The sequence below is a fragment of the Centruroides vittatus genome, unplaced genomic scaffold (genome assembly GCF_030686945.1).
Source record: "Centruroides vittatus isolate TY-2023 unplaced genomic scaffold, ASM3068694v2 contig_4, whole genome shotgun sequence".
Classification (NCBI taxonomy): Eukaryota; Metazoa; Arthropoda; class Arachnida; order Scorpiones; family Buthidae; genus Centruroides; species Centruroides vittatus.
The window spans coordinates 2,376,830-2,391,838 of NW_027122214.1; the positions used below are offsets into that span (position 1 = coordinate 2,376,830).

General features: G+C 33.3%; 1 protein-coding gene across 1 annotated transcript in view; it reads left to right on the top strand.

Annotated features, from left to right (window-relative positions):
* CycA (cyclin A) overlaps nt 1-15,009 on the top strand; it is a 33,771-nt gene that overhangs the window by 7,843 nt on the left and 10,919 nt on the right. Inside the window, exons 3-6 of the mRNA XM_067271488.1 lie at nt 4,314-4,551; nt 4,670-4,782; nt 9,706-9,929; nt 10,929-11,133. Coding sequence (XP_067127589.1) covers nt 4,314-4,551; nt 4,670-4,782; nt 9,706-9,929; nt 10,929-11,133 — 780 coding nt within the window. The remainder of the gene's footprint in view (nt 1-4,313; nt 4,552-4,669; nt 4,783-9,705; nt 9,930-10,928; nt 11,134-15,009) is intronic.

Sequence of the window (15,009 nt, forward strand, 5' to 3'; positions counted from 1 at the left end):
TTGGCAGTAAGATTGCAGTAATAATAGAATGTTTTGAGCTTTTTGTTGAACGGCCTTCATCATTAGATGCTCGCTATTTGACATGGTCTCAGTATAAGCACCATAACACAATAAAGTTTTTAATAGGTGTTACTCCTCAAGGTTCTGTGTCTTTTATATCAGAACCTTGGGGAGGAAGGGTTAGTGACAAACACCTAACCGAACATTCGGGATTGCTTAAATATTTACTGCCTGGAGATTGTGCTAGCAGACAGAGGTTTCAACATTACAAATAGTGTTGGAATTACTGGAGCACAGCTAGCAGTTCCTGCATTTACCAGAGGTAAACAACAACTTTCTGCATTGGAAGTAGCAGAAAGCAGAAAGATGTCTCATTTTGAGAATCCATGTAGAGCAAGTAATCAGTTGCATTAAAAATAATTTAAAAATTTTAGAGTCAACATTGCCAATTGAGCATGTGACACTAAAAGGACATGACAATGGCACGTCAATAGAAAAGATTGTACATGTCAGTTGTTCTTTAATAAATTTATGTAATAGTGTTGTGCCATTTGAATAAAATCAAGTTTACACTGTGTAATGTTTTAATAAATGTTTTTATTTACAATTTCAATCTATTGTTTTGAATACCTGAACTGCTGTCAGTTCTGGTAATATACAGAATTTGAAAAAATTTCTTGCTTTCTCAATGATAGTATTCCACACTGTAAAGTCTCTATAAATCCTCTCAATATGCAAACTTTTTTCTGTCCAAACTACAAAGTCACAATATTCGACATTACATACAAATATTTGTGTTTGCATTTGGTAGTAATAATTACTGCTTTTGTTAATTGTGAAAATACCATTCTCCTTAACTAAATAATTAGGCATGTTTTCATCAATATTTTGTTGTCGCTGACACTAAGGACATTTTACTTCAACTGCTCCTTGGCCACAACAGTTGCAGTCTACAAGACCATCAGGTGTGGCACCAATGAATGGATGAGCTGGTAACACATGAAATCCTGTTTCTGTAATAATGAAATTATGATGTAATTTAGCTTGTTTTTCTTTGTATTTTGATCGTTCATGGCTTTCATGTTCACATCCCCATCTTACCAAGGGGCTTTTGAATCGATGTTTAAATGGGTAACAAATTTTTTTAATCAGTGACTTTGCTGGATTAATTAAACTTGTGTGACATGCTGCTTTCATAATAGATGCAGTTATGCGTCTAGCTCGATACTGATACCAAAGTTCCTGTTTGTATTGGTTTGTTGTCACGTCACTTATGTTTTTTACCTGGTCTTCTGTAAGTTGCAACTCTTGAAACAGTTTGCAACAGTATTCTTCCAGCTCAGGCCACTCCAGATCAACAAGTGATGGATTACAAAGATTTCCAAACATTAAAGGAAAAGGTATATCCTGACTTGGAACAAAACGATCTGAAAATCTTGGTGTAACAGCCAAAATGCAAGCTTGTGGATTACATTTTGCTACAACTGACAAAAATGAATCCAGCTCACCTTCATGTTTCTCTCTTTTTGAATGAACTTTGGTTAACATTTAAACCAGTCATGCAGTTATGCTTTGCAACTGACGAACTAAAATCTATTTCTTTTAATGGTCGAGGAACAAGAACTGTTGAATGTGGAAGCAACCACTCATTTGCTCTGTCGGTGGATGTTTTTTGACTCCTGGATTCTAACACCCACTTCTAAAGCAAAAAGTACAGCACCAACATGTGAACATGCTGAAGAGCAACCTGCCATGCAATTGCAGTGAGCTGTTATGATTTCTCCAGAGGATTTGCCAAGAATCCACACTTTTAAACCTGAAATTCTCAAGCTTTGAGAATGACTAAGCTGAAAAAATAGACATTATGTGAAAAAAGCATTCTCAAGATTTTAAGAAAATTGTGTCAAGAAATGTGCTAGCATTAGAACATTTATATTAACATTTAATTTTAACATTAATAATATTTGCATTAATAAACACTAAGTTATATTTTAAAATCTAAAAGAGTTTACTGATTTGCTTATATTAATTTAGTTAGGTATAGTGCATTTATAAATGAACAACTAATGTAATTTCAGACTTTAGCTAGTGCAAACTTATAAACATTACATGTTAAAACTAAAAGCAAGTAGGCTTATTATATACTAATTTCAACTAGAAAATAAAGGTACTGAACAATTTGAATTAAAAAAATTGCCACAGCTGTTTTTAATAAGACTTTTTTTACTTTCAGACAAAAATTCTTAGTTAAGAAATACGTAAAAACATGAGTTTAAACAAACAAAAGAAAACATACCTTTCCAAGCAATATTACTTTGTTGTTATTCATTACTTTTACTCTGATATTAGGGGAAACCCAGCCACTTGTTAAATAATTATGGGCTTCTAAAGATTTATAAGCTTTCATTTGTGACAGGGTGTAGAAATTTGTTGTCAAAACCAAATAGTTTATAATGTCATCAAATTCTACTTTCAACCACAACTCTTGATCTATGACGAAGTCTGATAAACTGGCTTCGTATGGATCGCCTTGACATAATGAAATTTTCTCTTCGTATAGAGCTGCATCTCATCCTGTTAGACTGCTAGAATAGCCCACAAGAAAAGAATCTTTTTTAACTTTATCCATGATAACAGAACTACAGTATTTTTGTATGTTTGAACTAAAAAGGCATCGAACAACAAACCACGTGCCAGCTAAGCAAGCAAAAGCTACCACAAAAATGGCAAAGGGACAGAGCAAACGTATGTTTTATCACGTGACATGTGACTTTGAAACCTCTCTATACCAACTACTGTGGAAGACAAGATTATCCCTGGACCAGGAGAGATATTCCTTATATTTGAACAGCCAGAATTACCTATCACTTCTCAGGAAGTAAGCAGAGAGACAAACAAAGACTCGGTGTTAAAAAGAGTTGAACATGCAATCTTACACGGATGGTCCAGAGAACTTATGCCTTTCACTAGGCAAAAGCTAGAACTTTCAATTCACTGTGGTTGCATTTTATGGGAACAAAGAGTAGTTATCCCTAGAACCTTGCAACCACAGCTATTACACCTGTTACACTCCACACATGAGGGCATATCTAGAAAGAAAAGAACAGCCAGGAGCTATTTTTTGGTGGCCCAAATTGAAGAGACGGTATCCATGTGTAGAAAATGCTATTGGCCTTTTTGTGCTCTCTGAGCGGTAAAGGGCCTAAAACCACAAAGAAAAAAAAAAAAATTATTGATCATGCAGGACCACACTATTTCATTCTAGTGGATGCTTATTTGAAATGGGTGGAGGTTGAAGAAGTACAAATGCAGTCAACCCAGGAAACCATGAAATTATTGAGAAGAATATTTAGTACATGGTATTTAGTAATGGACAAGTAGAGAGACAAGTGCAAACTATAAAGAGGAGAATCAAAAAATTACATCACAGCCAAGAAAAAAGTGAGATGTTGCTCCCCAGACTTTTGTTTAGCTTATGCACAATACCTAGTAGCACTACAGGATAAACAACAGAACTGTTGATGGGAAGAAGACTACGTACCATCTATGATCGACTAAATCCACACCTATATAAGGATAGAAAAAGAGGAAACAAGAATACGAGAATTCCAAATAGGAGACGACAACAATTACAGGTGCTATAGAGACGCAAAGAAGTGGAAAGTGGAAACCTGGTAAGGTGACAGGGAAGACTGGACCATATACATGATAGCGTCCCCAGAAGGAATTATAGAAAGGAGACATATCAATCAACTGATAGCTTGAAGAGAACAACTATTCCAGAACTGTCAGCACTCACCACTCCAGAACAACTAACATCCAGTTTTCCAGAATAATCAACATCCAGATGAAGGACTACTGGTTAGAAGGAGATCTAGAACACAGACACTACCCGGATATCTCTGAGACTTCGTTTTAGAGGGGAAGATCTGTTGTAACTTGATCTGGGCGTCAAGTCAAAGGTGGAAATTCCAACATACTTTTCGTTTGTCTGAGAGAGTCTTAGCATAGTTGTCATTCCAGTCAGTTGTATCCGAGAGTGAATAAAGTTAATTGTTAATTAACTGTGTGTTTTTGTGAAACAGAATCAATATAACAAACAAGCCTCAAACAAAATCGATATAAAAAGAATTTTCATAATTTTTTTTTTATCGTTGATTTGGGAATCTGTTAGAATTTAAGAACTGGACCAAACAATAACTTTTTTTTTTTTTTCCTTTTTTTTAGATTTTAAGTTTAAGTATTCCTATATTTTATAATACTTTTTTTGTTTATTTTGACTATAATTTTATTTTAATTATGGATGTTTATAGAATCCTGTTAAACCTGCCGAACTTTCTGGAAAAGTATTGGCTTTGAATTTAAGAACTAATCAGTCAAAGCAACCTTTTAAAATACATTGTGATGATTCAAGTGAAAGTGATGAATCGCAAATAAAGACTGAAAATGCTGAAATTGCTACGCAGAATCATGAAGATCAAGCAAAGCATACAGCTACATCAGTTGCTTTAGCTGCATTATCTCCAGATGAAGCAAAAGAAATATATGCAGGTCTGAATTTTAAATGTAAAATTTTTTATTTTTAAATAAATATAAAAAAATTTGTGAAAAAGTAATTAGGAAAAAAAGTTTGTTCATTTTCAAGAATTTTCTCATTTGATATTTAAAGATTCTCCTATGGTAATTGATATATCAGAAGAGAAGGACAGTTCTTTTAAGAATGACATATGCTATATTTCAGAATATGCTTCAGAGATTTTTCAATATTTAAGAGCAACTGAGGTAATTTTTTATTCTTAATGAATAAATTAGTTGATTATTTTAAAGTCAAAATTTGAGTTACTTAAAAAAAATACCAGTATTTATTATTATATTTAACTCTGATTTATATTTTTTCTTATCATTTTTTCCTGTAACACATCCTTCTCTATATCCTAGATAAATTAATAAATTAAATCAATTAAGATATTTTAAATAATGAATTCATTGGATGTGCAGCAAAATGAATAAAATTTCTAATTCTCTCAAGTGGTATTTTTCTTCAGAACTAAACATTATAAAATAGTCTTTTGAATCCACATTTTTGAGTCTTTTGGGTCAAAATTTTTAAATAATAAAATTCTGATAAATACATATTAATGTATCTTAACAACTAAATGATATTTAATGTGAGTTTTATTATGTGATGTTTATTATGAGAAAGATTTGAATTTTTTTTATTTAATAACGAAATCAATTTTGTCTGAGATATACTGAAATGTTTACGTAAGTTTTATTAATCTGCAAGTTGTTTTATAATAATCAAATTAAATTAATTAGTTACAATGTTTAATGTATTTGCTTACTTTTAGATTTTTCTTTGAACTATATGTGAAGAAATAAGGTGCATCCCATAAATATATAGAAATCTGTCAGTGCCTTTATAAAATTATTCACACTGAAATTTTTGCAAAAATAATTTATTTTTAGGTTGCTTGAACTTTCACAAATACACATAGAAAAAATTATAACCACTTATTGAGACAGAAGAAAAAGAAACAACAATTTAGAATTACAATCAGTTTGACTGTTTCAAAAGTACATAACAAAATTAACTGAAAAAATTAATGGCATTGTTAATAAATTATATTCAATGATTACACTCAAACCTGTTTTTTGTGTGATTTCTTTTGTGCAATTTTTTTTGTGCGGTATACCAACTTGATTGAAATTCATATACCGCACAAAAAAACCACACAAAAACAGGTTTGAGTGTATAACATCCAATGAAGTCTCCCTTGGCTAAAATCACTTTATAAATATGGTCTGGCATTGATTGTATGAGATTTTGGAGGACAGAAGTGCTTATTTCTTTCCAGTGGTAAATTATGACTTCTTTTAGTTCCTTCATGCCCACCTTCATGTCCTATTATTAATATATTGCTGCCCATTTGTGTATTCCTCTCTAGCCAGATTCCCCAAAGATTTTCCATCAGATTAAGATTGGGATAGAGCTGGTCAATGAATAATAGGCACCTAAAAAACATTTATACATAGTTTATTGTGTAAATGGGAACATTGTCCTGTTGAAAGAACCATCAATTCCCAGCAATACATTCTGCAAAAGGCAGAAGATTGCTTGCCAACATGTCTTGATAATTATTTGCCTTTCTAGGTCCTTGTAAAAAGCAAGTGGTGTCTTTCCTTGCTAACTAAATGTACTCTACACCATAACTGAGCCACCATTTTGTTGTCATTTGGATTATAATCTTTCTTTCCTTCTAAAAATCATGCCATTAGTGGCTCCAACCTCAGACCATCAAAGTTGAATATTGTCACTCCAGATGATTTGTTTCCATGTGTCCATACTATCATATTTTCCTCACCCATAGTAAATGTTTTTCCTTGTGTGCAAGAGTTAGTGATGGGTCAGGTTTTCTTCACTTATATACAAGATGCTGGCATGTTTACACAACTCTTCCAATAGATCATTTGTCAGTATTACATATGGACATTGCTGCTAACTTTCAAAATGATGTTTTGTTGCTGGCAGTCTTGCAAACAATTGCTCATTTTGCCCTGTTTGTAAACTTTGTAAATCACAAGAGCTCAAAAAGAGAGCCACAAGGAGAACTCTGAGGGCAACCATGCTCCAAATGATAGGAAAAAGTGTTAGGACCTGACCTTAAGATGACCTCCCTGTTGGAGAGGAAATCCCTGGTCAGCTGGTAGAGATTAGCTGGACACCTGTTCCTTCGCAGCCTGTGTAGAATGAGAGGCCACTAGGCAGAATTAAAACTCCAGGTCAAGACTAATACCCAGAACATATTTAAATGATAAAAGTTCACGTACTTTGGATGTAAGGGCTATCAAAGCATGAACAGTGCCATGCTGTCTTCTAAAATTAAATTGAGAAGGGTGAAGATATCTGGTAGACTCCAAATGCCAGGTAAGTCTGTTACACAAAAGTTACCCAGGGCAGACAGAAGTGAGATGTTGCGGAGATTGCTAGTGGTTGGCGACATAGATTTATCCTTAGGAATCAGGACAAACTGAGCCCTTTTCCAAGCAATCAGGAAAACACCATGGCTTAAGCAGAGATTGTAAAGATGAAAGAGGTCAGGATTGTCTTTGCCACAGACCTCTGACTATGTCAGCAGTAATGTTGTCAGGTCCGGGTGCTTTCCCGCCCTTGCTCTTTGAATGATATCTAGAATCTCAGAATGACTAAAAGGTGGATCATCAGGAGAAAGATTAGAGAGATCATGATTGTTGCGAATATTGCTATGGAAGGGAATATCATCATCCTCTATATCCGGTGAACAGAACTGGTGAAAAAGACTGTGGACAGTAGTAGTCAGATCAGCAGATAGAGAAAGGCTGGGTAGGTAGTTACGAGAACTGATCTTTCCAGAGGAAAACTTATAGATAAAGTCCCAAGAATCACCACTGTTGCGGTGGCAAAGTCCTTCCAAGATTTCATTTTGGCAGCCTTGATGGCAACTTTATACTCCTTTTGATACTGGAGATACTCATTCTGCAGATGTCATGCTGGGAGTTCCGACAACGTTGATATCTGCATCGAAGGTTGTTATTGATGTACCTCATCTGTGTCAGTTGAGGAGTCCACCAGGAAACGGACCACCTCCCTCTGCATTTCCTGGGTATGTGAGCATCACAGGCAAGATTAACTTTATCGATGATGTCATCAATGCTTTCCACAGCTGTAGCCCTGTTACTGACAACAAAATCCTGGGCAGTGATGTCTTTTAGCATTTCACTGATGAGCTCCCAGCTGGCCCTGGCAACATTATAGGGCCTAACTGTCTTAGCGTGATTAACAGGGATGCAGCCAGAGATCCTAATGCTGATAAGGACATGATGCAAAAAAACTATCCATGTCCATTAACTCCCATGAGTTCAGCAGAGGGCTAAGGCTGTCAGAATAAAGAGCAACAACCACCCATGAGCAGCCACTGCTACCAGTAAAGGTTGGTGGTGAAAATGGATCGTTTGCAATCAGTAAATTATTGCATTTGGCAAAGTCTGCCAATGCATCACCATACTCATCTTGAGTTGTAGCCCCCAAGTGGGGGAGTGGGCATTAAAATCACCAACAATTAGGATGTGTGCATCCTGAGTAAGATTGATGGTGGCCTGCAGAAATTGTAGAGAGGAATTGATGTCATCCGTAATGGAGCTATAGATATTGAGAACCAACAGCCTGAACCTAGAATAGTTGATTTCGAAACAGATCTGTTTGTCCAAACTCAGTTGGGGATGAAATAGAATGGACAGATCCTTGTTAGCAATGGCAGCAGCTGCCCACAGGTGCTTATCAGTACGTTGAAGGATTCCATAAGAGGTGCGCAAACAGGCAACTTTATTTTTCCAGCAGTAAGGTTCTTGCATAAGAGCCAAATCATAAGTGTCAAGAATTTGATTGAGGTGAGAAGTGGCAATAATTGTGCACCAAGTTAATTTGAACCATATTAATAGAGATTGACTGAGAACTACTATGCTAGGTACTAATGTCTATAATCAGTCCTTTGAATGACTAGATTCTGTGCGCGAATGTAAACTGGGCACTCACAACTCATGCAGTTGTGCACTCTATCAGCAAATCTTTCTCTAGCACAGTTAGAGCAAGAGGGTGTTTGGTTTTGCTTAATGCACTCTTTGTAGAAGTGTTCCCCAAACATTAACTACAGATTGGTCTCTCAGAAACACAATGATGAGAAGTACAACTGAATTGACAACACCTGAAGACCACTGATATATGGTTTGTCACTCTGCATCTAGTCCACAACAGGTTGACAGTCTTCAAGTCCAGCAGTTTTTTCTGGACGTCCGGAGTCACCTCCAACACCCAGTTCAGATGAAAGGGGTTACGTTTGCCCACAGCAAACCGAATGGTGGTGCACTGCATAAACTCTTCCAAGAACAACATTGGTGGGAATTCTGAAGAAAAAAGAGGAAATTAAGAAACTTTTTCTTAGGTCTTCGTTGCGGCTGTCTCAAATGCCAGAGAAAGTTGCCATACAAAGATGTCAAAGAAGCTCTGGTACGTTGGCTAAAGCAAATTCGTTCATTGAATCTTCTTGTTTCAGGGCCAATACTGAAACAAAAAGCAATGGAAATCACTGAAATACTTGGAGTAGAAACCAACTTTAGTGCCAGTGAGAGATACAATGCATGTACTGTATAAAGCACTATTGTATTTTCCTAATTGTAATTTTGTGGTTTTTTTCAACTTTGTTTTAGTCGTTATCTGATATAACTTAACACATTTCCACTTCCCCTTGGGGTGTTGACTTATGCTGACTTGATTGTATTTAGAATTATTTTTTCTTGGAAATGTTTTTAGGTTTGCTTAAACAGATGTTTTTGAGTGATTAGGATAATCAAAAATAAATATCATTTTAAGATCACTAATAATAAATTGGTATATATATATATATATACCAATTTAATATAAAAATATAAAAAAAATATATACCAAAAATATATATATATATATATACCAATTTATTTTTGTATATCACTGTTATAAAAACAATTTATTTTATCACTTGAAATTGTGTGAATTCATATAAATTAATATTTTTGTCTGAATTTGTTTATAATTGAATATTATAATTTTTATTTATTATAATATTTAACAGTATGCAATTTATAGATAAGGAATAATGTAAGTTTTTGAGTATATATATTTTTTTCTATTAGCTAAAATTCCGTCCTAAACCACATTATATGCATAAACAACCAGATATCACTTTTGGTATGCGTAGTATACTTATTGATTGGTTAATTGAAGTTGCAGAAGAATATAAACTTCATCCAGAAACATTATTTTTATCTGTGTCATATATTGATCGTTTTTTGTCTTCTATGTCTGTTCTCAGAAGTAAATTACAACTTGTTGGTACAGCAAGCATGTTTATTGCATCGTAAGTAAAATTATATAAATTTTTCATATCTATAAATGTAATTTATATTATTTCTTGCAATATCCAAATATTTTGAAGTGTTGATCATTTAGAAATTTATAATGTAACACAAAAAAGGATAAAATGAAATAATTATGTATCCTTGTAAATAATAGTGAAGAAACAGATTTAGAAAACTTGATTTTGTAATAATAATATACCACAGACAAAACAATTTATTTTTATTTCAAGTTAAATGTTTTTTCCTCAAGATAATAAAACTTCCATTCTCCACACAGATTAATAGCCATGCATATCACTACTAAATATATATGTAAATGTTACTTCTACTTCCAAAAAACACCGGAGTGAAATATAAAAGGATTACACGATCTTTACAAATTGATAATGATAACTAGTGATAAAATAATTTCAAATATCTTTCACAGTTTTTTAGTGATAGGTTTATTCAGAATATGAAAAAACAAATGTTTTCAGTTTATTTTATAAACCTGCTTCAGGTTTAGCTTTTGAAACGTAGTTTTGAAAATTCTATAAAGGAATGTTTATACATGCTCCATGATGTTAGTATGTAAAATTTTAAACATTAATATCATGGAACATGTGTAAACATTCCTTTGTAGAATTTGAAAACTAAACCTGAAGCAGGTTTATAAAATAAACTGAAAACATTTGTTTTTTCATATTCTGAATAAACCTATTGCTGGAAAAGTGTGATAGGTATTGGTTTTGAAGTTTTTCCAACTGTTTGTTTTATAATTATTTTATCATATAAAAATATTATTTTAAAAGATAATTTTAATTTATAGCACTTTTTGATAATTCAAAAACAAGTGCCGTGTTAAGAAAAATTTATTTATTTTTTATTATTTTTGTCCAATTTTAATAATTTTGAATATACTTTTCAGTGTTAATAATTTGAGACACAATTTATTTTAAATTTCTTTTTTAGTTTATTAAAAAATGGCTTAGTATTTTTATATTTAAACTGCTTTATAGAAAATATGAAGAAATATATCCTCCTGATATTGGAGAATTTGTTTATATAACTGATGACACTTATACCAAAAAACAAGTCTTACGGATGGAGCATTTAATTCTTAAAGTATTGTCATTTGATTTAGCAGTACCAACACCTTCATATTTTCTTCATTTATTTTGTTGTATTGGAAATATTCCACAAATTACAGAACATTTAGCTCAAGTAAGATTTGAAATTTTAATTTTTATATAATTTTAATTAATTAAATTTTGTTTTATATCATGATAAAATTTTAAAAATATTTTATTTATTTAATTATTTGTTTTAAAGAAAGCATTTTTCAAATGGATGATGATTTTTGATATTGATATTAAAAAGGTATGACCCTTTTAAACATAAATCATGGATAAATGCATTTGATATGACTTAAGCAAAATTTATACATTAAAATCAAAAATGTGGTCAGATAAATCAAGCATAAAATAAGTTTATTACCAAATTATATTTATTTTATTTTGATTTAGTTTTTCATATTTTTATAAATTGTCATTTTCAGTTTTTTTAATCATTTGTGCATGAACTCATGAATTTAAGCTGTCAAGATATTTTAATTTAGAAGATGTTAAATGTTTTGGTTTGAGTTATAAAAGCCATGGTTTCTCAATTACTGCTAAGTGTGTCAAGAATTTTTAAAATTTCTTGACATTATATCTGAATTTTTCATATGTAGTCTTATATGTAATATAAATGAATACACAAAAAAGTTGATATCAGTTGTAGATTGTTTATAGAAAATGAATATACGGTAGACTCCCCCTATAACACAGTAGATACATTCCGTGTTATATGAATCCCTTAAATATATGAGCCAATCACAGCCCAGCATGTGTGCAGTTTAGAGGCTACGGCTGTTTGAAAGGTTTTCTTCCATAAAATTAATCGATTCTAGAATAATTTGACTCAACATTTCCAAATCACGTATAATTTTTTGGGAATAATCCATATAAATTATGCTATAAACAAAAGATTGTTGTATTACTTACCAAGTGTGCATTGTTCGAAGACGCCATTGCCTAAGCTTATTTTCGTCACAGAGTGACTCATCGAACGGCAGATGCGTTTCCTGATAAGTTATTCTTTCTGCGAAGAATTCACTGAACATTGGAAACATCATTAATAGAAATATAATTTTTATGGCCGTTGAATAATACTGTAAATGTTTTTTTCACAAGAACTGTATAAAAATTTATCAATACTTTCCCATCTAAACTCCGTATATACGTCTGGTGCTGGACGGTGGCAAATAGTTTGGCTACTCGTCCACTATTGGTCCAGAATCGACCAATCCTGTCTTCACATGAGTCGGCGATGACATTTTACCGTGTTATACGAGTAGGGATTGCAATCCAGCAGTGTTTTGAATCCAGCTGGATTTTTGCTGGATTGAAATCATTCCAGCTGGATCCAGCGCGGATGTATTTTTGGTGCAATAAAGTGTTATCTGTCTATCTATCTATCCTGCAATTTATGTTTTTTTTTAATGAAATAAAACATTTTTTAAAAATACTTAAAAAGCTTTTATTATTTAGACTGGTCACTATAAATCAGTAAAACTTTTTACACATTTAGGTAGTAAACTTAACTTTGGTTTGGTTTAACATTCGAGATAGAGATAATTAACTTTAAATGTTTAGTTAGATTATAATTATAATGTAATCTTTAAGTTAAATGATAGCAAAGGTAATTCTACTGATTAATTTATATTACCGTATTTTACAGACTATAAGATGCTACGGATTATAAGACGCACCTGAATTTTGGAGGCAATTTTTCGAAGAAAAAAATGCGTCTTATAGTCCGTAAAATACGGTTAATATATTATAATAATGTAAGGACGGATAATCAGTGGCTAAGTGGCTATCAGTCTTACCAGTTTTCATATATAGGCTCTACATATTAGTCTGTAGTTATTTATAAGTATATAAAACTATGTACTGGAAGTAGAATAAGTTAAATAAACTACACCTTTATCAATCCAGCAAAATTTAATAAAATAATAACGTTTTCAATCGTTTTTAACGATCTTCCTCGGTTACACACACAAAAAAAAAAAATAGAACATTAAATATAGAACATAAAATGTGTTCGGAATAAATATGAAAATTAACGGAAAACGCCCAAACGGACAAAATATAGATAAATAAACAAAATAAATAGCGGAAAAAATATACACAGGGTGTTTTTTTTAAACTGACGGTACTCAGAAACATCTGTAGAGCAATCTAGCAGCCAGACTGTCGCCAAATTTGGGAGAGTGACCAAGGATGACATGGAAAAGAGATTCCGCGAAGAAAAAAGTAGTACCTAAATTCGCCGGTAGAGGAGGATTTGGCGCTGTTGTAGCGAAAAAGCTACCAGCACTTCACTGAAGAAAGGTCCCGGATCTAACCCCATGTTACTTTTTCCTGTGGGGTTACTTAACGTCCAAGCTCTATCTTGGTAGTGTCCCAAACTTGATGACTTTGAAGGACAACATTTCTCGAACTGTGATGAACATTCCTGCGGACATGTTACGTTCGGCCATAGAGAACACGGTGTTCAGGATGCAATGAGTTGTCCAGCAGGACGGTGATCACATTGAAGAAAGGAGAAGGTTATTTGCTGATTAATTAAACTTTCGTTATTACACTGAAACCTCTGTCTGATTATTCATTCGTGTGTTTGTTAATTGCAGCTGGATTTTATGCAGATTCTTAGCTGTTTTGCTACAACAGCGCCAAATCCACCCCTACCGGAAAATTTGGGTACTACTTTTTTCTTCGCGGAATCTCTTTCCCATGTCGTCCTTAGTCACTCTTCCCAAATTTGGCGACAGTCCGGCTGTTAGATTGCTCTACAGATGTCTCTGAGTACTGTCAGTTTAAAAAAAAACACCCTGTATATAAGATCCAACGAAACCAGCATTGTCCGTTAATAACATTAATTAATGTAAAAGGATCTCCACATGGTAGACAATGAGTCCGCATCTCTATGGTTTATACGACCAGTTGTCATGTGCGCCTTGCAGATTTCCAATCTCTCAAGATGTTTGACCGTTTGCCTATTCGTCATCGTTTTTATAATTGCCGCTTGATCCCATTGGACGTTAACATCCTTCTGTCTTGCGTATGGTGCCAGCGCAGTGTTGTCAAGGTTCTTACTGATTGTATATTTGTGCTCTTGAGCCTTTGTTTTAAACTGCGCATCGTTGCACCCACATAAACAAGCTTGGAATTGAAACGTTGGTTGTGTAAAGGCACCGAATATATACTCGTTGTTGAATTCCGATCCTCTTTCTTTTTATCGTTTCTTAAAAGTTTGAAAACAGTGGGATTACGTCGGTATACAATACGAAAATTATTAGACCTGGCAGTACATCTATGTATCTTGTTTAAAAATGGAATGTAATTAAGCACTATTCTTTTTACATTTATTCCAAACACATTTTATGTTTTATAGTTAATGTTGTATTTTTTTGTAACTGAGGAAGATCGTTAAAGCGATTGAATACATTATTATTTTATTAAATTTTGTTGGATTGATTAAGGTATAGTTTATTTATAAGTAATTTAATTATTAGTGTTAGTAAAGTAGTGAGTAAGTAATTAGTAGCAGTCTAGTAGTTAGCAAAGCGGCAACGCGATGACGTAGACTTTTGCGCAATTATTTAGAAAGTTAATTGAGTATTTGCGGATCCGCAGCGCTGGATCCAGCACCAAGTGCTGGATCCAGCAGGCCGAAGAATGCGCTGGATCCAGCTGGATTGCTGGATGAGGGATCCAGCAATTGCAATCTCTATATACGAGTCTCTTTTAGCGTGTTATATGAACCCAATCTCAATTTTTTCGTCGTGTTATAGGAACCCGTGTTATGGGGATCTACTGTATAGAGTCGTGCTCAAAAAAATTTTGCACTACTCACATTTCCATGACTTTTATGGGGTAAATGGAGGAAAAGGGCAGTTAAACATTTAAAGTGCAGATCAATGAAAGAGGAGGGTAATGCAGTAATGTACAAAATTATTTATATAGGACTGTCTATTTGTGAAATTTTCTGAGA